Source organism: Dermacentor albipictus, chromosome 2 (assembly GCF_038994185.2).
Source record: "Dermacentor albipictus isolate Rhodes 1998 colony chromosome 2, USDA_Dalb.pri_finalv2, whole genome shotgun sequence".
NCBI classification, from domain to species: Eukaryota; Metazoa; Arthropoda; class Arachnida; order Ixodida; family Ixodidae; genus Dermacentor; species Dermacentor albipictus.
In genome coordinates this window covers 105,552,636-105,575,550 of record NC_091822.1, presented here as the reverse complement: position 1 = coordinate 105,575,550, position 22,915 = coordinate 105,552,636, and the positions used below count along the sequence as shown (strand labels likewise).

At 46.5% G+C, this 22,915-nt stretch overlaps 1 protein-coding gene across 6 annotated transcripts in view; it reads left to right on the top strand.

Annotated features, from left to right (window-relative positions):
• The window catches only part of LOC135919512 (citron Rho-interacting kinase-like), a 134,292-nt gene that overhangs the window by 35,927 nt on the left and 75,450 nt on the right, over positions 1-22,915 (top strand). For 5 of the 6 annotated variants that reach the window (XM_065453390.1, XM_065453388.1, XM_065453389.1 and 2 more), the window contains exons 10-15: positions 3,428-3,555; positions 6,506-6,716; positions 12,842-12,937; positions 17,912-18,166; positions 18,497-18,661; positions 21,342-21,446. In XM_065453390.1, the coding sequence (XP_065309462.1) occupies positions 3,428-3,555; positions 6,506-6,716; positions 12,842-12,937; positions 17,912-18,166; positions 18,497-18,661; positions 21,342-21,446 (960 nt within the window). The remainder of the gene's footprint in view (positions 1-3,427; positions 3,556-6,505; positions 6,717-12,841; positions 12,938-17,911; positions 18,167-18,496; positions 18,662-21,341; positions 21,447-22,915) is intronic. The other variant, XM_065453387.1, reaches the window with a different exon arrangement.

Genomic DNA, 22,915 nt, shown 5'->3' with positions numbered 1-22,915 from the left:
GAGGCTGACGTAATGCGCAGCTTCTGCCACTGTCGGGCCTGAATTGCCCGTGCTGTCGTTTTCCTTGTCATCCTCACCACTGTCGCTAGTCGACACTTTGGCAACAACAGAGGCAACGATAGTGAAAAGTCGAACCTCGTAGCCGACATCTCTTCACAGTCGCAGCAGTGCTGCCAAGTAACTTCTTTGCATTCCAAATGCCACACACCATAGTCAACAGCAGATCCCTGTTGTGTGCCAGCGCCGACTTCGTGTCATGTTCGATAGCACGGACGATGTCTAATTTTTCTTCTATGCTGAACACCCGGCGTTTTTTTTATCCGAGCTTCGGCATGACATGAGACCTCGCTTGCATGTCGCCACAACGCTCTCTGGCACAGCGCCGAAATGATGTTGATGTTGATGTGACTTCACATGCAAACGTGCAGGGCGCTTAGAGGCCGTTGTTCCAATCTCTGAGGCTTGTTGTTCTGGCGGGCCGCCCGATGGAGATGACGCACCACCGTGTTTGTGCTACAAAAAGTGGAAACACTGCGTTTTAACTGATGCGTACGCAATAAGCTAGTACGGTTTATGCAGATACAAAACACATTATGTTCAGTGGCCTCTGAGTCGCGGATATGTCTTTAAAGGGACACTAAAGTGAAACAATAAATCGGTTTAGACTAATGAAGCATTGTTTGAGAACCCTGCAGGCGGTCATTTAAAGAAAATAGTTTGATTATTAGATGAAAAAATGAAGGCCCAAGTATCAGTATTTGAATTTCGCGCCGAAACCCCAGCGCCGGAACGCCAGTGGGACGTCAGGGATTCCAAAGTATGTTATTGCATTTGGGCCACGTTGGCTGAATAAAGGTTCCCAAAACTTGCTGTGTTTAATATTTGGTTCCTTTAGAACACAATGTAGTCAATCTGTACCGCTATATATATATTTAGTAGGCCCTAGAAGATGCTATCAAAACCCATGACGTCACAGCCCCCAGGTGCGGAAACTTAAGTAGGCGTCGCCACCCGTATTTCCTTGTTGCGCTTTTTCTAGCTTATCAAACGTCTTATCGTTGTACGAGTGGTGTTTTTGGTGTTGTAGAACGGTAATTTACTGATGCAGAAGAAATCGTTTTTCACTTTAGTGTCCCTTTAATACTTTGAAAAGGAAACTACTATTTAAGCGGGTGCGGTTTAACGAGGTTTTACTGTACTTCTGATTTGGGCTTGTTTTTGAGAGGGCCACTTGCAGGGTATCTACCAACTGGGAAAACCGGGAATTCTCAGGGATCTTGAGTAGTCTGGAAAAACTCAGGGAAAACTCAGGGAATTTGTGCTATCAGGGAAAATTAGCTGTAATTTTATTGAAAGGGAACGAAAGTCACGGTAATGCTGACTCAAGTAACAGAGAGGAATCGTAACGAATGGTTAGTGATGTCACGTCGTTGGCTGGAAGAGTTGCCCGAGTACAGTCAACAAGCGACTTTCCGGATGCCAGATAATTCGGATGGCTTCGCGGCACCTCTACGTACCCCATAGGGTCAATGTATGAGAACGTCTGAAATTTCGGAAGCAAGAACCCTTTGCCGTCCGATTTTCTGGACTTTTTGCCGTGATTGCAGGTCCGAAACGGCAATAATAAAAGCCACAGCTGTCACCATTTTGATAACCTCGCCGCCTCGAACCGCCACACTCGCACGCAGATCCGCTGGCAGCCATAGCCACCACTGCGGCAATGCTAGGCCTAGCTGCTTCAAGGTTTGATATTAAGCTTCTTGCCATTCTGTGTCGTGTTTTTTCATTGAAAGAATTCGCCGCTGTCAGCAATGGCACCGACACCGCCTTTGTAGTCATCACGATCGGCTTGGAAGTTCGGAAAGCACGGCGCGTTGCATAATGACGGTTCCCGAACGTCAGCTTCGTTTTATTACAGCAATGTTAAGCTGTGAAGCATAACAAGTGTGGGAAGGGGCAACTGTCACGGGACACAGTATGCATTCCTTAATTATACACGTGTGCACCCGCCATCTTCTGTCACAGTACGAGCACCGATATGCCTAATAAGTGTACTGGCAGGCCTTCAGAGCTTTTACGGGTGTGCCTGTGGCGATTTGAGCCGTTAAGGGCTGTAAAAGACACGCATTCATTTTTTTGGACGTTTTTGCGGCCCCTAGGGAGTCCGAAAAATCGAACGATGACTGTACAGACGATGCTTCAAATAGTCTGTGTGGCAAACACGGAGCCAACGGAGAACAAGAAGACAAAGGACCTACGTATTGAGAAATGAACGGGAAAGGAAGCATGCCACTGCTTTTCTGAAGGAGCTTGCACTCTAAAAGCGCAGTGTTGGCTGACACCGAGATGCAGGTGTCCCTCATCCAAGCAAAAAAACTCTTTAAAACACTGAAACGTAACACTGAGGTGTCGTGCGCGGGCTGCGAGTATTTTAGGACATTTGAGGTTGACATACCAGCTGTTGCGAGAGGATCATACTTGTGATAAAATTCGGGCCTCATACCAATTAGCTTGCTATCAGTTGATAGAAATAGCTCATATTCGAAAATATTCTGTATGCATCTCTTTCTTTATTCATATTTGAGAATGTCTGACTCAATTTGAAATTGGTTTTACTATTTCTTTCGAAGATATCTTATTCGCTGTGCATTTTTTTTTTAATAAGATAAGCACTATCCCTTACTATTCAAACTGCATTAAGTTTTTTTATTTTTTAGCATGCTTACTAGAGAGTGACACCATTGGACGATATGATGTAGCCTGTCTTTATAGAAAACAAAGTTCTGTGTCATTCAGGGAATATTGCAAAGGCACTCAGGGAAAACCTGGAAAACTCGGGGAATTTGGATATGTCAACTTGATAGCCACCCTGCATTTGTTTGTTGGCCATAATTTATTTCTTTGCCCTGACACAAATGTCATCATAGTTACTTACCATACAGACTCGTGTGAGGGCTGCACTTTTTTTCACAATTTTGACGAGGTGTGGCCTTTATACAGGACCGAACCTTTTCATCAAAATGGTGCCGGCTCAGCCAATGACTTGGCATACCCAGGATCCCTGAATGCACTATTGCATCTGAGGTCGGCGCGCAGTTCTCACCATCTAATAGTGGCACAGGGAAGTATGCGAATGCGTGCCCATGTCGTCGGGACACCGAACATGATTGCGTCTCCATTGGAGATTATTTTTCCAAATTTTGGGCACCCAAGTTGGAGGTGTGGCCCTTAGACAAGCTACCCATGTCTTACCCATGTCTTAGACAAGGCTCTTAGACATGGCCCTTAACCCATATAGACATGGGCTCTTACCCATGTCTATATGGTAAATGGCTGTATTTGCAAAATCTCATCTTTCTTTGATCGCTTCTCTCCTTTTTCCCCAGTCTTGGTTATGCACTTTGCTGTTTCTCGATTCTCTCCTTAGAACCTGAACATGCTGGTGGAGCTGGAGCGCAAGAACCGCCTGATATCGGAGGAGAAGGCGGTGCAGCTGCTCAATGCCATGAAGCGCAAGTACCGCAGGCAAGACGAACTTCTGCGGAGTGGCTACTTGTGAGTCGAGGCACTAACCACCCTGAGCGCCCACACACTTGCATGCTGCATGCTTGCCTGCTTTCTGTGGCGCTTTCGGTGGAGATCCCGAGGGCTGTGCTTGTAGCCACTCGTTTATATTAGAGGGAAGCTTCCTGTGGTGGTCTTCTGCACACTATTATGTATGATGACGCTTGTTAGTCGAGCTTTCAGGACTAACCAACTGGCTTTCTATACAGTCGCCGACCGTTTATTCGGACCTCACAGGGACTGCGGAAAAGTCCGAATAAACAGGTGTACGAAAAAGCAGATTAAGCAAAAAAAAAAGAAAGAAATCCTTTAAATCCACACACTTATTCGGGCTCGGCAGTAGGCTTGAAGAATTTGTGAATGCGCCGTTGCACGCTGTTCTGTTTACACGCAATCAGGTAAGCCTGAATTTCGGAGAGGGTCGTAAGTTCACTATAGGCGGCTGAAAGCACAGTCACTGCTTGTACATGCTCCGCATGCGACAGCAGTGTAGTACATGGTGCGTCATCTTCCGACTCGGAATCATTGTCCGGCAGCGCAGCAGAAACCTGACGAATGATCTCGCCGTGGTCGAGTTCTGCGCATGTCAGTACAGCAGTGTCAGCACCTGTGAAGCTGTCAAATGAGACTGTGTCCGGAATCGCAATGCAACCACTCCGCAGGTCCCCACAGAACGTTTTCAGCGTCAGTAGGGAGCTCATCGGAAGGTGACAAATCCTAGGCCTCCCGGCACTCTCTTGCCGGCATGCCCCAGTGCAGTCTGCGCAGGCACTGTCGGCGCCATTAGACACTTGACGCGATGTTTCTGTAAGCCGCGTTGGGTCACAGCAACTTTGACACAGCACACAAAGCAAATACCACCATGGCGTCACGCCGACACTAGTCACACAAACGAAAAATGTGGCCTACTCCCAGCATCGTGCACAAAGAAACGAACATCAGCTGCTGGATTGTCTTGAAATGGCTTACTAAGCTGAGACCCGAACTGCTGTAGCAATAAAACACGTTGTGGGGCTAGTTGGTGCATAGTTTTCAATAGGTGAAGCGCCAATAGTGACGGTACACAAGAAGGAATACAGACAGGACAAGGCGCAAGAACTGTTTTTCTGTCTCGCACCTTGTCCTGTCTGTATTCCTTGTGTGCCGTCACTATTGGCGCTTCACCTGTTGAATGCTGTAGCAACTCTATCAAACCAGGCAGAAACGATGGTGATGAGCGGGGACTTCCAGTAGCGTCACTTCGTGGGGCAGCAAGAAGGCTCTGTTCAAAACTAAAATAGCGTTCAGCAAGTCGAACCATGCACTGGTCAGAGTCGGTGCATGGTTCTCTCGATCGAGTTGGCTCAAGGAGTGTCCGAAAAATCAGACGATAGGTTGCAAGGTGTCCGAATGTTTGGCAGTTGTTATACATGTAGGGGGAGAATGGCGGTGCCACGAAGCAGACCGAATAACTGAGCATATCCGAATTTTCGGAGTTCGAAAAATCAGTCGGCGACTGTAGTTTGTAATGTAGAAAGACGACCACCACGGCAGCCCTATGGTAGAGCATAACACGTGGAATGCAAGTTGCCTTGTTGTCCACTTTCATTTCCCTTTTACTTACTATTTCTACATTTCAATAATAAAAAAAAAGCATATTATTCCCTCCACTCCCACCCCCGTGTTTTCCCTGGTTTCATTGTCTATTGGCTTCATGTGGTTGTAACTAACGAAAAAAAGTTCTTTTGTTTTCCTTATTGGCTGCTCCTGCAGGCTTCTTCCGTGTTAGGTGCAACAGACGATATGTTGGGATAAGCACAGCCCTGTGGATTTTTCACGCATGTGTGCACTTCTGTGGGTATCTTGGTGCATAACTTGGTATGTGGTGGATCACGTGGAGGAAAGTTAGTAGAGTGAGGTGGGGTGCACAAACATGTGAAGGTGCAAGTGGAATAAGATGACTAGGCGAGCAAGCGGTGAACCGAATGGCCGTGGCATTTTCACTGCACAAATAGTGACTGTTGAGTCCGTGCTCCGGCCTACCTTACTGAATGCCATTGCAGTCCCCCTTAATAGACGTTGTCATGACTGTGGTATCCTCAGAGCTATTTGCTTATGCCATTCTATTTTGGGAGCTTTTCCTCTGGTCGCAGTGACGCTACTGCTTCATGCTTTGGCTTACTGGCAAGCACTGACTCTGCACTGCGTACATGACATGCGGAAGTGGTGCACTTCATAGCTCTGGTGGCTCAGCCTAGTGCACTAAGGAGAAGATGTGTCGTATTTTAAAGCTCTTTCTAACAGAAAGCAGGGGAACAAAAGGCAAGAACAAAGCTTATTCTATATTTTTGCACAGATAGCAGCCATCGGAAGGAGAGCCACTCATCTCCTTCGTGCATGGGAGGTTCTGAAAGATGGAGTCACCTGCTTTTTTTGTTCATCTCTCTCGTGTCTGTCAGGAATGAAAGTTTCAGTATTGCCTCTAGTTTATGGAGTTATTGTTACGTGACAAAAGGCATATAGTGATAGTGTCTGTCACTGCTGCCACTCTGAAGGGCTAATGCCTCATTCGCAAGTATGTAGATAAATAAAATAACATAAAGAACAATGGCGCAAAGGGCTAGAAAAGCCAGGCAGTCCCTAGGTGAGGGTTGTTGATAATAAAATTCTGGGAAGTGCAGAGCTTCACATGATTAGCACATACACTGTGCATCTCAGTGCACAAAATGTGTGGGCCCAGCACTACTGAAGTGTAGTCAGCAGTGCCACCTTGGCATTCTTCTGGCTTTATCAGGAAGACTGTCTTTTTCTTTTCTTTGGCATGTTTGACTCCACGTAGACCTTGGCAGCTATGACAAATCCATGAGCAGGTGGTGTACAGCATGTAGAACAGCCCAGTATTTGCCGAGTCATTGCATTGCTGTGCAAGTTGTGTGAGTGGTGCGTGTGGATGTGTGCACAGTGTGGCCAGCCCAGTGCGAAGACCCACCCCGAGAACCTTCGTGGTGGATGAGGCCAACGGTGATGGAGGGAAGGCGGAGGAAGAGGAGGAAGGAGATGAGGCATCGGTGCAGAGTGAACTGCAGCTGGCGCATCGCGAGAAGCGCCACTTGGAGCAGGAGCTGGCCAAGGAGCGAGCCCTGTGTGCGCAGTACAAGATGCAGCTCAACTCGGTTAGAGGCCTTTGTTTATTGCGTTTTTTATTTCACGTGAACTTATCTTGTTGAGCATTGTTTCGAGGGTGTTCGCTATGATGATTTTATTGTTATTAAGTAAATAATTGTCCTGTCTGTAAATGGTGTAATCTGTTCTCCTTTGTGTTGCACATTGCTCAGTTTGTCACAAACGCTCAGGACCCCGTCAGGCATATTTTATTGTGTTAATGTGATTAGCATTCCTTGCAAACATTACTCACTTTGTGGTATGCATGTAACCTTATTCACCCAGTGACACAAATTGTATGCTAGCTTGGTCCACTAGGCATGTGCTGGTTGCTTTGTTGCCGAGCAGACCACGTGGGCCTATCTGTGTGTGGCCAAATAGACGATTTGCTGCTGGCTGCTAGCTGCTGTCTGACTACTTGGGTCACTGGGTGTGTGCTCAGACAGAGAGGGAGACGCTTTGTATCTAATACAGTTGAGCCCGCTTATAACGAACCTGAGCGTCACGTGGAATTCGTTCGTTGTATCCAGAAGTTTGTGATGTGTGGGCCACACACAAAAATTGACGTCAATCAAAGCAAAAATTTATTGAGAAAAAAAATCGGTGATCGTTGTCTGCCTCTTCAGAGCACATCCACTGACGGCGGTTTCAAGCTTGTCCAAAGCTGTGATGTGTTCGTCACCCAAGGCCTTAAAATACATAAGATTTCTATGTGCCTCAATATGGCTGACTGCTGTGGCCGCGTTTATGGGTGCTGGCTTCAATGGATCGCTGTCGTCGTCCGATGCTTCGGCGTCGCTTGATGCCCACACTTCCCGGATGGCGGTCTCGTCGCAAAATGACTCCACAACTTCAGCAGCGTCGTCTACATCAACAAAATCTTGCTTTGGGCAACATCAGTGGCCCGCTGATGGGAACATTGCATGCTCGAGCATCAAGGAACCACTTTAGAAGCGAGTCTTCAACGTCTGCATATGTGGCTTTCCGTAGGCACTAACTTGTCGTGGAGTCCATGGCGGCACTCTTGTAGATTTTGTCCTTCTCTTTCAGTATTGCGGATATTGTCGATTTCAACAAACCATACTTTTTCACCAGTTTGTGGTTTTTCGTGCCTTGGGAAAAGTCTTTCAATATCAAGTTTCTTTGCAAAGTCCAAACCTTTTCGCTTCACTGTCGGAGTAGACGCTGGCGAATCTGCCATCTTGGATAGGCACGGGAGCACGCCAGTAGGAAACAACGTCAACAATGCTTGCACAACCAGCACAATCACAAGCAAGAAAAAGACAGTCGTGCAGTCATGTGAGGGGGGCGGGGGAACAGAAGATGGGGTACAAAAGCACGTGATCGCGTGCTACGTTGTCAATTGGTGGAAAACTTCACCGCTGCCCTGACGTCGACGATGGCGAGTGGGGTCCCGTGGCGAATGAGCTGTCACTTTCGGGCTTCCCTTCGACTTGCGTGTTCACCTGGCTCATGCGTGCTGGGCCAGCATTTTCAAAAATTTTTTTCATTTTCGCCGCAATGCCACTCCTCCGTTCCTCTGGCGAGATGCCGCAGGAAAGCCGATTCTCGGAGCATGCACAGCACAAGGTCGGCGGCTCTCACCACGTGGAAAGTGGTCCGCGACACCTAGGCGTTCGCTGTAGCCGATCGGCTAGGCTCACGGGCGTTTGTTGTAGCTGAGACCGAGCGCCACAGCCCTAATGTTTAGACGGTCAGGCTGGACTTGTTCTTGATAAGCGAGCGTTCGTCTTAAGCGGGGCCGTTATAAGTGGGCTCGACTGTATTGGGATCTGCCCATTCTTTGCCAATCCTCCAAAATGGATGTGCCAGGGTGGCACAAGGGGTATGTAGGCTTAAATATATGAAAAGCGGTAAAACCTCATCCACAATAAACACCTCCGTGTCATGCATAGCTGCTTCATGGGGAGCTATTGCCACGAAATCACAGCCTGTATACCATGGATATTGCGTAGTTCCAACTGGGGTGCACTGATGAGAACGAAATACTGTAGATTTACGTTAATTCGACTCCGGTTAAATCAATTCTAACTGAAGGTGCTGGCTGGTGCTCATACACTTCCATGGGCCCAAACTTCTGTTATTTCGATCTTGAAATTGGCCTTCGCCGAATGATTCGAACTTAAATATTTAGTTCGCCGCAATACAGCTGTGTTATGCGGTGAAGCTTATAGAAACTGAAAAGGGGCCACTGTCGCGGGACATAGTACACATTTCTTGTAATTATACAGGCGGACACACACCGTCTCTGGTCACAGTACGAGCACCTAGACGCTCAATAAGTGCAGTGGTTGCCATTCAGAGCTTCAGCAACGTAGAGTTTTGGGCATGTTGCCATGACATGGTAAAATTTATAGCGCATGTAAACCACGTCTTTCTGTGTCCTCCTCTTTTTATACCAGGGCCTGTGCGTATCACATCTTTCTGTGCTCTCGTATTTTTGTGCGCTATAAACTTCAACATTCAGAGCTGTTTCTGAGGTTGCTCTGGCATTTTGAGCTCTTGTTTTGCCTGCCATGCCTGTCTGTGGGCACTGCTGTGCAAAGGGCACTGCTGTGCTCTCATACCCATCTTTTGGCCAATCTCCCATAGTGGAGCCAGATACGCTGCAGGAAACAACAACAACAACAACAACAACAACAACAACAACAACAATACTACAACAACAACAACACCAAATTGTCAGTGTATAAAGTAAGTGTACCACCGCCATCATGTCTCAAAAGGAAGGACGTAGAAGTTTACAATGTGCATGACGACATGCGGATGAAGACCTAAGCAAAAACATTTCACCAAAGTGACTACAATGCTTTCACACTCCCACACGTAAGCAGTCTTAACTGTCTTTGCCAGAATTTGTAGTTGCCTCAGTGCTTGTACTGTGACCAGAGATGGCACATGTGCATGCGTAAATTAAGGAACACGTTCTCCGTCGCGTAACAGTGGCACCTTGCACTGCTTGATATGCTTCACCGCATAACAGTTGCGAAATTGCAGCGAAGTTAACATTAACGGTGTTACATCATAGGGTCTTACATGCCAAAACCACGATCTGATTATGAGGCAAGCCGTAGTGGGGGACTGCGGAAATTTGGACCATCTGGGTTTCTTTAACGTGCATCTATATCTAAGTACACGGGTGTTTTTGCATTTCGCTCCCATCAAAATGCTTAGCAGCCCAACACCATAGCCACTAAGCAACCACGGTGGGTCAGCATTAAAGGCAAATACTGCCAAGTGAATCAGCAGTGTTGTCAATCAGCAGTGAATCCGGTTGTCAGCGACCTTCAAGTGACCTTGAGACAAAAGTCGGAGCCGTTATTCGGGTACTCAAATGAGAACATTCGAGCAACTTGCGAGAACAAAATGAGATCATTTGCAGGACCAGTCAAAACTTAAGAAAATGCGGTCTCTGGCCCTCAACCCTTTGTACAGGACCGCATTACTTACGCTATTTACTTGCTCAAACAAGTCACAAAACATATTGCTTCCGAGTTCCTCCTAATGTTTGTTCGCAATATCACTCAAGCTGCAACTTCTAGTATGCTGAAGTTTTATTTATCATTACTAATAGTGACTGACGTTCAAGACACACATACAGGGCACCATACACTTCATTGTCATCTTTTGGCTCTGACACAGGGTTGCCTGTGCTCATTTAAACGCCAGTGGTCCGTGAGTTCCGTGTGGGTTTTGCGTCGCTTTGAGAGATGGCGCTATACTGTGTGGTGCCTCCTTCAGCCAGTTTTCTTCTTCTAGCTGGGCAGCACTTATGTGGACCAGTGCACAGTATGGCATGGTGCAGTGGTGGTGGTGGGTAACTTTATTGAAAGGGGGAAGGGTAAAGGGGGACGTGGCTGAGTGATCGGGCTCAAGTAAGGCCCTGGGCCTGCTTGGCCTTCTCCGCCCAGTCCACCAGTTCAAGATGTCGGTCTACATCCCTGGAACTGAGCCAGGCTGTCCAGTCACTCTCGCTGCTGACGGGGGGATGAGAAAAAGGGAGCGAGGTGCATTCTCACATTATGTGTGAGTGTTCTTGTTTGTGAACAGAGCCTACATTGGTCACTTTCCTTGCCCCCTGTGATTTTGTTAATGTACTTTGGGTGTGGGTACGTGTGTGTCAGGAGTCGCCTAAACGCGACCGCTTGCGTTTTATCGAGCTGCTTGGCTGGTGGTGGGAGCGCGCGATGCCTCAAGCGATACCTATGGGCTATTTCATGATAAGTCTCGCAGGGTTCCTCGTGTCTCTCCTCCTCATTCACGTCTTCTGCATCCGCGGACGATGCTCGGTGCGCGAGATGTCGAGCCAAACTGTGAGCCGTCGCGTTGCTGGGCACAGCCGTGAGAGCGGGGGTCCACACGAGGGTTTTCAAGCCACTTAGGGGGCGCTGCGTGAGGACATGGTACGCCTGTTAGGAAATTCTACCATGGATGACATTGCCGATGGCCTGCTTGCTATTGCTGATGACGGAATTCGCTTCTGCATGCATGGCCATGGCAATCGCAGTTTACTCCACTTCCACCACTCGGCCAGCCATGACTGTTGTGTGTTCTATCAACCCTCCGTTGTGATTCGTTACCACCGCGGTCATGAGGTCGCCGCGAGGGTGTCTCGCTGTGTCTGTGTAGATCACTCCATCTTGCGGCCTGACGACGGCCCTGATGCAACTTGGGGTCCACGTTGCAGGGTAGAGGCGGGGCATAAATATGCCCCCTGACCTTTCGCGGAATTGTCATGTACTCTGTAACCTCAAGGATGGCCTCGAGACTGAGCTTCCGTAGGACTGTGCGGCCAGCTGGGGTTAGCGTGATTTAATGTGGTTTGATAGGGTGTGCCGTTGCGAACATGCACTACACCCATTTTGAGATTGTGGCTAGTATCGTCTCCAACCAATTTGCTTTGCCAGTTGCCATTTCATGCTTACACCTACTCTCAATCATGGGAGAGCCAACAACCTTTTTCTGCCATTCTTTAATTCGGCCAATTTCATCCATCCTGTCACGATCTAATTAATGGAAGTCAACTGTATATTGTGTCGTGGTATAATTTGGTCTTTTGATTAGCAGCGAGCTTGCCACTTCATGTGTCTGTGGTGGCGGTACGGTAGTGCTACATTTCTTTAACGCTAATCGCATTATTCTTGACATTAATCGTGAGATGGGCTCTGTCAGATTTTTTGTACTTGTGGAACTTTTGCGCATTGACGTGTCTAAATAAAACCTGAATTCGACTGAATATTTTTTTTCCCTTCATATGTACTGTTCCCCCTTTTCTGGAGGTCAGGTCAGTGAAGTTCAAGATAGGGAACTATGCTTGGTCTGGCAAGATGATGCCAGAGGGAACTGTTCTGTAAGCCCCAAGGGGATTATGATTGTAAATCATAATCGGTGACATTCTAAAAATGCAGAAGTTTACAAATTGCTGCCCAAGTCGTAGAGGCTTTGTAGAGACCGGCCTGCCAGTTACACTCGCTCATTTCTGCGAAGTCATCGTGGAGGCAGACTTTCAGTATCAGGCCACCCTTGGAAACTGTGTTATAGCCACAAGTGCAGGTGCGATTAGGATTTCTTGTTGGAGCTTGTTCCGAATCATTACGTTGTCACCGAGTGTATTTGCTTAACTAAGTATGTGTTATAAATATGCAGAGCGAGAGGACAAGGTACAAAAGACATCACAGGAGTTTGCATTTTTTTTTTGTGCTGCTTTGTGTCATGTTTAGGCGTAATGTGTTTTTATAGCACATTGGGGAATGACATATCAAATAGCCCACTTGTCCAATTTGGCTACAGAGCTGAAGGACCAATCAAGCCACTTGAAGCTGGTTCTGTTTGAAATCATTGAACTTGTTAGAACACTGCTACTTTCTGCACTGACATTCTGTTCAAAATATTGTTTCAGCTAAGGATTTAAAAGACTTGTTCATCATGTCCCTGTGTGCACTTGCCTTGCCTGCTTTTGCACAGAATTTTTCTAATTTATGCAGCAGTCATTTGTGTGTAGTTTATGAACAGAAGATTCCTGTCACTTGCTTTCACCTGTTGGTCTTGCTCACAAGTTAGGAGGGCTATGCATCTTATTTTCAGTATTTTTTTTGCCTTCACTTCTTCATTGTAGGCTCTCTCGGAAGGCGTCCATTGCATGGAGGAGATGCAGAAGAAACACAAGGCCAATGTGGACTCCATCGACGAGGTCCGCAAGGAAGTTGCCGAGGTGTGGAGCCGTTTTAGGGCGCGATCTGTTACATCTATTGGTTATTGTAGCAGTCATATTTTCTCTCACTGTAATTCAACAGGGAAAGCTCCAGCCTTAGCGAGAGTTACTGAATGCAGCAGTTCGCCGTGTGACTTCTCTCAAGGTAGTGCATAACATGCTACACCGCAGCAAAGCAGAATACACATTATGGGCTCGGACTAGCTTTTGCTATTTTCCGCATCCGCCTTCGTCCTCAATTCTCTCAGTATGCATACAGAGGATCTTGTTAAAAAGCAGGTGCATGGCCGACCACAGGTGGGACACGTGCATGTACAGTAAAAACCCTGCTAACTCAAAGCTGTAAAAACTCGAAAAAGTTTTGAGCTGATTGGAGTTCCGAGACAAGTGTAATCACAAAATTATGAGCCCTCTGGCCGCACATAGGCCACATGAAGCCTTTCCAAGATACCGTTAACAGGCCATCATCATAGGAAGTCTTTGTAGAATGCCAACCTCACAAGCCATTGTAGCGAAAGGCGACGAGGGCCCTGTTTGCAGTTTTCAAGGTCAGCAGACATGCAGAAGTGGCTGTAGCCTGAACTGATGTTTATAGTGGTACAAGTGCTACTGTGCAGTGATAGTATGCAATGATAGTGACTGGCTCTTATTGTCTGTGCTCCCCCCCCTCTCTCTCTCTCCTATTTCTTACCTCTCCTTCCTCTCTCTCCCCAGCATAGGGTAATAAACCGGATATTCCCTTCTTGTCAACCTTCCTGCGTTTCCCCCATTTCTTTTGTCTCTCCTTCCAAAATACTGCTAAATAGAATAATAGGCCTTCCTAATTTGCTTGCACCTGGATTAGTATAGCCCCACTCGCTCTCGGCATCTTTTGTCAGTGACAGGCGTCACTCCAAGCCTGCAGAAGTTGTGCACTGGAGGAGGTAAACTTCAAGCTCGCCATCATTAAAAAGAAAACAAAAAAATAAACACTTATTGCAGGATTCAAACTTCCGACTTTGGCAACCGAGCATTCGCCATAGCTCAGTCAAATAATCCCGCAGGTGAGGAGGCTACCTTAACACTGACAAGTACAGCCTCGAGGGCCCTACATGCCTGAAAACGTCCTTGATTTATCCGTGATAGAAGTGTTTTCCTGATCGCGATGGGTAACTCAGTATAGAACGATTTCTAAATGGTTCCGGCCTCGTAGTTCCAGAATCGCACGTGTGCAGGCGACACAGCGTAGTATTTCTCAATGGTTCCAACATTGTGGTTTCGGAGTCACCCGTACGCATGCGGCCATGAACGTGGCTAGATATATGATACATTTTCGGCGAACTTGAACAATACTTAAATGTAGTGTGGAAAAAAGAAAAAAAGAAAATGAGAAGAAATAAAAACTTCCTGCGCTTACCAGGAATTCACTAGCAGCGTGTTCAAGGCGGTACACCAAACAACTCAAGATCTCGGCTGCCTATCTCACACGTCGGAGAAGTCATTCCTAACGAGGTGGAACTGATACTGAACCGCGGCCCAAGACTGAGGCGCCAGATGAGAGAAGGATGCCTAGTCAGAGACCGTGGCTCAAAGGGCAAATCCTCAGAGTGGGAAGATGGGCCGCTAACAATGGTGCTGAGCCGCTTGTAAGAAAGGCTTCCTTGGAAGCCGGCCTTTCTTTATGGTTGGAAAACTCCTACATGTCGCCTCCTTCAAGCTACACTGCATGTCGGCGGTCGGTTAGACATTGTTTGTACAGTTCGCACGGGGAATCTATTGAAGTACCTATTACTGCCGCCCTTGCAGTACTTGTAATTAAACAGTTGCGAATGCGCTCTAGTGTTCCTTGAATGTAAATGGTTTGTTTTTAGCTAACACTTCATCAATGACTTGGGTGACCTTCCGTATGCGTGCACTGTTTAGTGGTAATATCCCAAGTGACTTGTGACTTAAAGGGACATTAAAGAGAAAAACGATTTCTTCTGCATCAGTAAATTACCTTTCTACGATGCCAATACCACCACTCGTAACAAGATAAGATGCTCGGTAAGCCAGAAAAATAGCAAGAACAAAAAATGGGTGGCGACGCCTCCTTGAAGTTCCCATGCCTGGTTGCTGTGACTGTGGTTGATGCCATCACAGCCTGGTTGTTGTGATGGCATCTTCCATGGCCTACTTTAGTATATAGCGGTACAGGTTGACTACATTGTATTCTAAAGGAACCAAATATTAAACATGGCAAGTTTCAGGAACCTCTCCTCAGCCAGCGCGGCCCAAATGCGAAAACCTACTTTGGAATCCCTGACGTTACACTGACGTACAGGCGTCGGGGTTTCGGCGCGAAATTTAAATACTGATACTTTGACGTTCATTTTCTCATCTAATAATCAAACTATATTTTTGAAATGACTGCCTGCAGGGTTCTCAAACAACGCTTTATTAGTCTAAACTGATTTATTGTTCCGCTTTAGTGCCCCTTTAAAGAGGGGCGTACTGTGATCTGTTGACTTAGAAAACGTTACTACTTTTATTGCGTGTTTGTGTAATTGCCTAAACAGTTTTAGATGGCTTGAATAGGTGGCTCCTTAGGATTCAATACAATAGACTAGGTGAGCCAGTCATCCGAGCATAATCGCTTCCAGACATCCAAAAAAACTAATGCTGCTACTTCCTGCACTGTAATGAATTTCATACCAATTCACTTCGCAAACTGAAACCGACCTTTGGAAGATTACAATTGTCGTGTCTTTAGCAGACGCCCTCGAGTGACACGGCATTTGTGCTTCGCGTGAGCACGAAGCGAGCATTCTTAGCAAGCTGCCATCTCGCTGAAATGCTGTGGGGCCTGTGTGCTGGTTTTGCTTGAGCGTGCCTGGTCAAGAATGCTGATCATCTTGCCCAAGGTCACGATTAATGCGCTTTGACCACATTGATGCGTCACCAACAGTGGCCTAAACGGAGAGGGGAAAAAAGAGAAGACCGACTCCCAGCTCACCGCTGCCGGGTGAGACCTCAACAATGCGGCCGCGAGCAGCCGAGCAAGTGTGCGCCAGCGGTGATAGATAGAAAGAAGGTGATAGATAGAAAGAAGGGTGAACGATAACCGGTGAGCGCAGCCATGCACGGCATCTGGCTCGACTAGCGAGCTGCTGGTGGGCGAAAAGCGAATTCAAGCGACGCTGCTGATGCTGCGACATTGTCGTTTTCCCGGTATTTTTGAAGTTGATTTCGAGATATCCAAAGTCCTGTGCGAAAGCTTTTCAAGATAAAATGTGAAGAACATGGGGATTAAAGCCACGGCCAGAAAAAAAAACTTCGACTTTACCAACATTTCAGGATATAAGAATTGGAGTTAATGAGGGTTTACTCTACATGCATGGGCCTGCAAACGTCTATAACGTCTATTTAAACATCTATTAAAGGCTTAATACTTTAAAAGTTATGATTAAACACTGAACAAGATATCTTTTTATAAGGGTTAACTTCTTTCTCTCCCGCGGCCACGTGATGTCACAAATAAGTCATGCCGTGTGCTCTGCGGGGCAACACACCTGACACACCACTTGCTTCAGTCACTTGGCAACTTAGCAAGATAGCCTGCCAAGATAGCACAGGGGTTCCGGTATGCTGTGCTGCAAGCAGATGTAATTCAGTGGTGTGTTCAGTGCCCAAGGAGTGCTAGCTTTGCTACACAACCCAAGTCACTTCAGCTCCATCTGCTACATGCTGTAGGAAACTGTACCCTTCGTCCTCATCATGTGCCACTATACGTGGTCAATTGCTTGTTTCGTCTCGGGCGGGAAGATCCCTCTCCCAAAAATATATTGCTCCCTGCCAACAAACAAGATTCTCAGCAGGCAGGAGGGATGGACTACTGCCAACTGCTGCCACGAACATTCGAAAAATTATGGTGGCTGGTTCTCTAGTGCAGCACATCAAAAATGCACTGGGACGGGAGCTCCGAGTCTGGCAAAGAGGCCTTGACGAGGGCCGTAATTCCTTTGGAGCTAATAAATGCTATTTCCTCATCCTCTTCTGCTGCTCACGTTTATTGAATGCAGGCAGTATGCGTGGTGACCACAATGTAGGCATTGTGCACTAGCTTGGAGCAGTGTGAAAGGGTGAATCAGGGTGAAGGTGTACCAAGCTGTAGCACTGGCTGGTCAGCTGTATGACAATGACACTGATGCTGCGCAACAACTGTGAAGGAAGGCCTGAGCAGACTTAAAAAGGAAATCTGAGCAGAAACCACCAGAGAGCTTTTTTTGTGAAGGTCAAGCGATAGGTTCTCTCTAAATATGCTGAGATAAGCTGCTGGGGCACTTATTGGCTTGCTATATGGGTTAAAGTGATGAAGCACGTGGGTGCTGTGACATGTGGAGATGTCGGAGTGCTCTGAACGGGTAGTCTTCAGCTTCGCCATGTGACATGAAGGACACCATGATGCATTAATTTTCCCTACACACATGGTTATACCATCAGATGTGATTTGACCAGCGTCTTAGGAAGCGTTGCACATGCTGCAAATTGCTCTTGCTTTCTTTTTTGATCCTGCATTCATCCAGTGCTCCAGCACAGCTCGTCATGTTCGACAGACATGTGAACCACGCGTGATATGCACAGAGTGCCAGTTTTTCACTGCCCGAAGCGAGCTGCAGGTATTCAGGACAGCATATATACAAATACATCTGTCACATGGCACCGATGCCGTGAGTGTGACTGGAGTGTCCATATAATTGCTATTGCAATCAAAACTTGATCTACAGTCGTAGCAATGGCCCTGTGTATGGTATTCAATCTTCAGTTGATCATTGAGATGGGCTAAAAAGATAGCTTGCTTAGGGAACTTGCTTTTGCTGAAGTGAACCTCCCTCTGGTGTAGCGGAGGTGCACTGTGGCCGTTGTCACAGGCTCCGCGGTTTTATTGATGTCACTTACAAGCTGCGCGCCCACAAAACAACCGAGAGTGCAAATGTGTTGCCCACATTTGTGCAGGCGGTGTCCAAGCAGCAGCAGGCTGAAGAAGCCCTCTCAGTGTGCCGTGATGACTGCTCCCGACACCAGGCCACAGTGGACACTCTGGAGAAGGAGGTGGCCTTCCTCAAGGGGCAGGTGTCTGCGTCCATAGACAAGACGGCTGCTGCCAGCACCACTGCTGCCGCCTGTGCTCGGTGCGCCGCATCGCTGGCCGAGGTCAAGCGCCTCAGCGAGGAGAACGCCAAGTTACACCGCGAGGCAACCGAACTGCGGGTGAGAGCGTGAGCCAGTTGGGAAGTGAACACTCTCACTTTGCATGCCTAGAGACCGATTTGCCACAATTTTCAGGGCTGAGCGGTGTCACCAGACGAATGAATATTGCACAATTGATGAGATGTTGGATAATAGTTGTACTCAGTCTTGTAGATTGCTCTGCTTTATAGATAGAGGACTCATTAAAAAAAAAAAATTATTTGAGAAATGTAGCTTCTTAGTACAGCTCAACGTATTAATATTATTATTATTATTTTTGCTTTAGTGGTCCCTGCAGGAAAATCCCAGTAAATTGTATTACTTCCCTCACTCCTTACATTTTGATTTCAGTCCCAGCACCAGCGGCTCCTGGTGGCCTGGGAGTCCCAACGGAGGCAGGACAGCCAGCTGCAGAGCGATGCCAACGGTCTGCACTCGGTTGTGGCACGCCTCGAAGGTGTCGTCAGCACTGTGGAAGCCTCCTGCACAGAGAGCGCAACTGCTTCACCACAGCAGGTGTGTCCAGTTTGATGTTTACTTATGAAAAACAAGAGTTTTTGTCACTGTCTTTCCTCCTCTTTCCTTGTTTTCCTTCATCCTTAAAGGGGTACTGAAGGGAGATGTTAAGTCAGGCTAGATTAAAAGCTTAGGCTTCTGTAATAGTGCATTCATCATTCGAAATGAACATATAGCTTTTGTAAGCGAGAAAATAACAAAAATGAAAATAGTCAGTGACGCCACCTGTTGTAGACTATGGTGGTACCTCTTGCATGTGGTGTCGGTACTCCTGATTCACAGAGAGGGCATCGCTTACTCTGCTTACAACCACTGAGCCAGCAAACTCCATCGCTTGCTCTGGCTGCAGAGGCTCAAGGGGCCACATCTGGTATCCTGAACCCGAACAGAACCGCAGATCGACTCGCGCAAGCAGAACACTTGTAGCTGCCAAGCAGCAAGTTTCGTATACAGAGCTCAATAAAGAGTTTTAAAAAGACAATAGCTGCATAGAGGGAGGTCACGTGCAGATGACTTCAACTCCTCCGTCTTGACGCGGGCGGTTCAAACCAAGGCGCAGCAGTGGGACTTGTGGGAATGTGATATACGAGTGAGTGAGCTGTGGGAAAAGGATATATGTATTGGCACACAGGAAACGATGATAGACCTCTAGATGAATACTCTATCGAACTAGCTTGACTTAATATTTTCCTTTAGTGGTGCTTTTAAGATGGTTCAGTTAACTTCCATTCCTTTGATGCTGACAGGACTGACGAAAGTGGTTGAATTATCACATGGCTCGAAATAAACAAGATGCATGAATAACACCAAAACACACCGTGGATAAAGTCCGTAGTATTTGTCTGATACTATAACTTGCCTCCAAGTAAAACACTCGCCCACTTTCTGTGTTTCCAAAGTAGAAAAGTAGCATAGAAATGACATTAAAGCTCCTAAGCAAAATAGCAGTCTAACGTGCACCCGATTTTTTGGCAATAAAAATGGGTAAGGAATAATGTGTTATACAGCGGCGGGTGGTTCATTAAAGTCAGCTTCGCCGCAATACTCGCGTGCAATGCGGGTAAGTTTACAAGAAGGCTTGAAGGCAGTTTTTATTTTGTTGTGGTAGCACTGCGCAGGCAATTTTCGGCCCACTTTTCTTGGGAAAAAGATGTGCGTTAGTCAGGTAAATGTCTTGATCAAACATTGTGAGCTACAATTTTTGCTCGGAAATCCTCCTGGGCAGGCCGATAACAGGTGTTTTCGAAGAACATTTTGTATGCGTGTTCAGTGCATTCACCGTCTTTCTCAAGCTATGTTGAGACAGACGCTTCCACTAAAGAGGTCGCTATTGAGGTCACCATCGGGTCGGGTGCGTGCATGCTGAATGGTCAAGTTGGAATTATCTGGCAAAGGGCAATTTTCGCAGGGTGTGAGATGAGGCTAGTTGGTACACCCTGCTTCGGTTCATTTCTAGTTCGTCTGGCTTTCGCGCTTGTCCTTGTCGCCTTTTTAGTGTCCCGTGCCCACTCTTGCGCTAGTCACTTCAGCCAGTTTTAGGATTGAAATAACCAAAGTTTGGGCCTATAGATATGTACGGGTGACAGCTGGGATCTTCGGTCGGGATCATATTGACAAAACAATCAAGTTAACCTGAGTAAAATTAATGGAAGTCTACTGTACTGCACATTCATTATATAGGCTAAGGTTATTCTTAAAATTAATGCTGAAATAACGCTGAAATATTTGCCAAACAAAAGGCACTTTTTCTGACTTCCTTTATGAAGAAAAACCCGCTGTGGTGGCGTAGTGGCTTTGGTATTGCGTTGCTAAGCTCAAGGGCGCGGGGTCAAATTCCGGTTAAGGTGGCCGCATTTTGATGGGAGCGAAATGCAAGCACGGCCGTGCACAATGCGTTGGGTGTGCACTAAATAACCCCAGGTAGCCAGAATTCATCCGGAGTTTCCCACGTGCCTCATAATGAAATCATGGTTTTGGCACCAAAAGTAGCACAATTTAGTTATTACTTTTTGTTTCAAGAGGAATTGAAATATAATTGCAAACCTTGCGACATAAAAAGCTGCTTTTTTCTTTTCCTTTATTGCAATAGGAATTATATGGACATTTCAGGCGGATTCATACCATCAGCATCGTCATAATATTCAGTATAAAGTCCAAGGGCGATAACATCGTCGCCACGTGCTGCATGCTGCATGTGTGAGTGAAAGCGTGCGAGGGTGAACCAAAGATGACCGCTCAATCTTCTCGCGCTCGCAGTGCAGGAAAGTGGGGAGGAAGTGCGCCGTCTTCCATCACGCGCAAGACCCGGGGGGGGGGGGGGGAGGGAGAGGGAGGAGGAGAGTTTCTACTTCGGTGGCTGCTGCATATGGGTTGGCGGTATGTGGCCGTGCGGGCCTTATATTGAAAGCAATCTGCGATGGAGACAACCGCTAATAGCTTCATGTATGCTGTGTTCTCGCCACCTAGTTAGCTTTTGAAGTGAGAGGCAGTACGACGGTCAATTCGCTTCCTGCTGCTGCCGCAGTTCCTCACTCCAGCGTTTTGGAGTGAAGTACTATCCGTACTTCGTATAGCTGTCTACTAATTTGTTATCACAACCGATGCTTCGCCCTTTGCCGAAACTGCGACTTTTTTCTTTTTTCAATTGTTTCTTTCTCTCATGTAGTACATGTTCTCCCAGGTTCTTGTCAAGCAAGCCGAAGAGCTCGAAGCTTTACGCAAGAAGACCTCCACACTGGAAGAAGTCAACGCCCGCTACATGCAAGAGATTGAGAAGTTGAATGCTGTAAGTTTGTGCTTCCCAACTGCTACTGTACGTTTTTAGAGTTCAAGTTGTGACGAAATCAAGTACAAATTTGTGTCTCATTATTCCATACGCAAAGCAGGTACAAAGCATTCTCAAATAAACTGAAGCCCAAGCTTTGTGCATGAAGGCAACTTGCTGCTTGGATTAGCCCAGATGTAATTTTGCTATGGTGAAGACTCCCAAACTCCAAGAAGTAATTATTGATCATACAACACTCGTCAAATGTATTGCTAATTTTAATTTAAGCTTGTGAACAGAACGCATGGAGGCTTTGGACGTGGAGGTCTTCCACCAGCACCACCTCGAAACATAGAGGTCTTCATAGGAGTGATGAGCAAAACGAGAATAAGGTATAAGCGGGAGCCAACGTTTCGACAAGTGGACTTGTCTTTTTTTAGCCGACATAAGGTTTCCTCAGCACACTATATATAGGTGGTGTTCTTATACAGGGGAGAAGGGAAGGGGTAGGGCGGGTGGATATGACAACGACCGATGGTGTGTTAGCGGCGAGGGTGTAGACTTGTGAATAAAGGACTGCTGTGCACAAGGCCATGTCACTGTTAGCATGCCACTGAGCAGGTCGCCAACAGATGGTCTGTCAGTCACGACGTAGCCAGTTCTCTTCATCCATAGGGTTGCGCGAATATTCGAAAATTTTGAATATTATAGAATATTATATTTTTAATATTTGTATTCTATCTGAAACCTAGATATTCAAGTATTTTCAAATATTTGATTGGATGTGAATATTCGAAGCTAATCAAGTATGTTGCTGGCTGTGCGGGGGCAAACATGTGTCTTAGCGTTTATTTCTATCTAATCAAAGAAATTGTGTCTGATGTGCTGAATTTTGTGATAATTTCGCAAAATTCAGCACATCAGACACACTTTCTTAGCCGCTAGACATCTAAGCTTTGCTGCAGGAAAGCTAGGGTCAGTAGCAAAAGGCATGGGGTTGCGAACAGTGAGAATGCACTGTTTTGCAGCTTCCACCCCCAATCCTGAGCTTATTGCTTGACAGCAAGTGTGATGAGTGACCACTGGTACAGGGTAAAATGCCTCTGAGTTTACGGGAAATTGATGCAGGATAACAAAGTGCAGGTTAGTGAGAACAGACAACTAGCATAAATTACTCAATTTTCCAATGCTAACATGAGCCAAATATACAATCTTTTAGTGTAACAGATAACTAGCTAATTTTTTTTAGCAATGACAATGTAGTCGTAATGGTTAAACGTGTTAAAATAAGCCAACTTGCTAGTAAATGCATTTGCATATCATTATTCAATATTCGATTCAATATTTGATGCTAAGTATTTGTATTCGATTCATATTAAAAAAAATTTGATATTTGCGCACCCCTAATTTAAAGGGATGTTAAATTGGGCTCATGACGGTCTTGTTAGATGATACAGTTTATTGTTTGCAGCTCAGAAGTCTCATCTTCC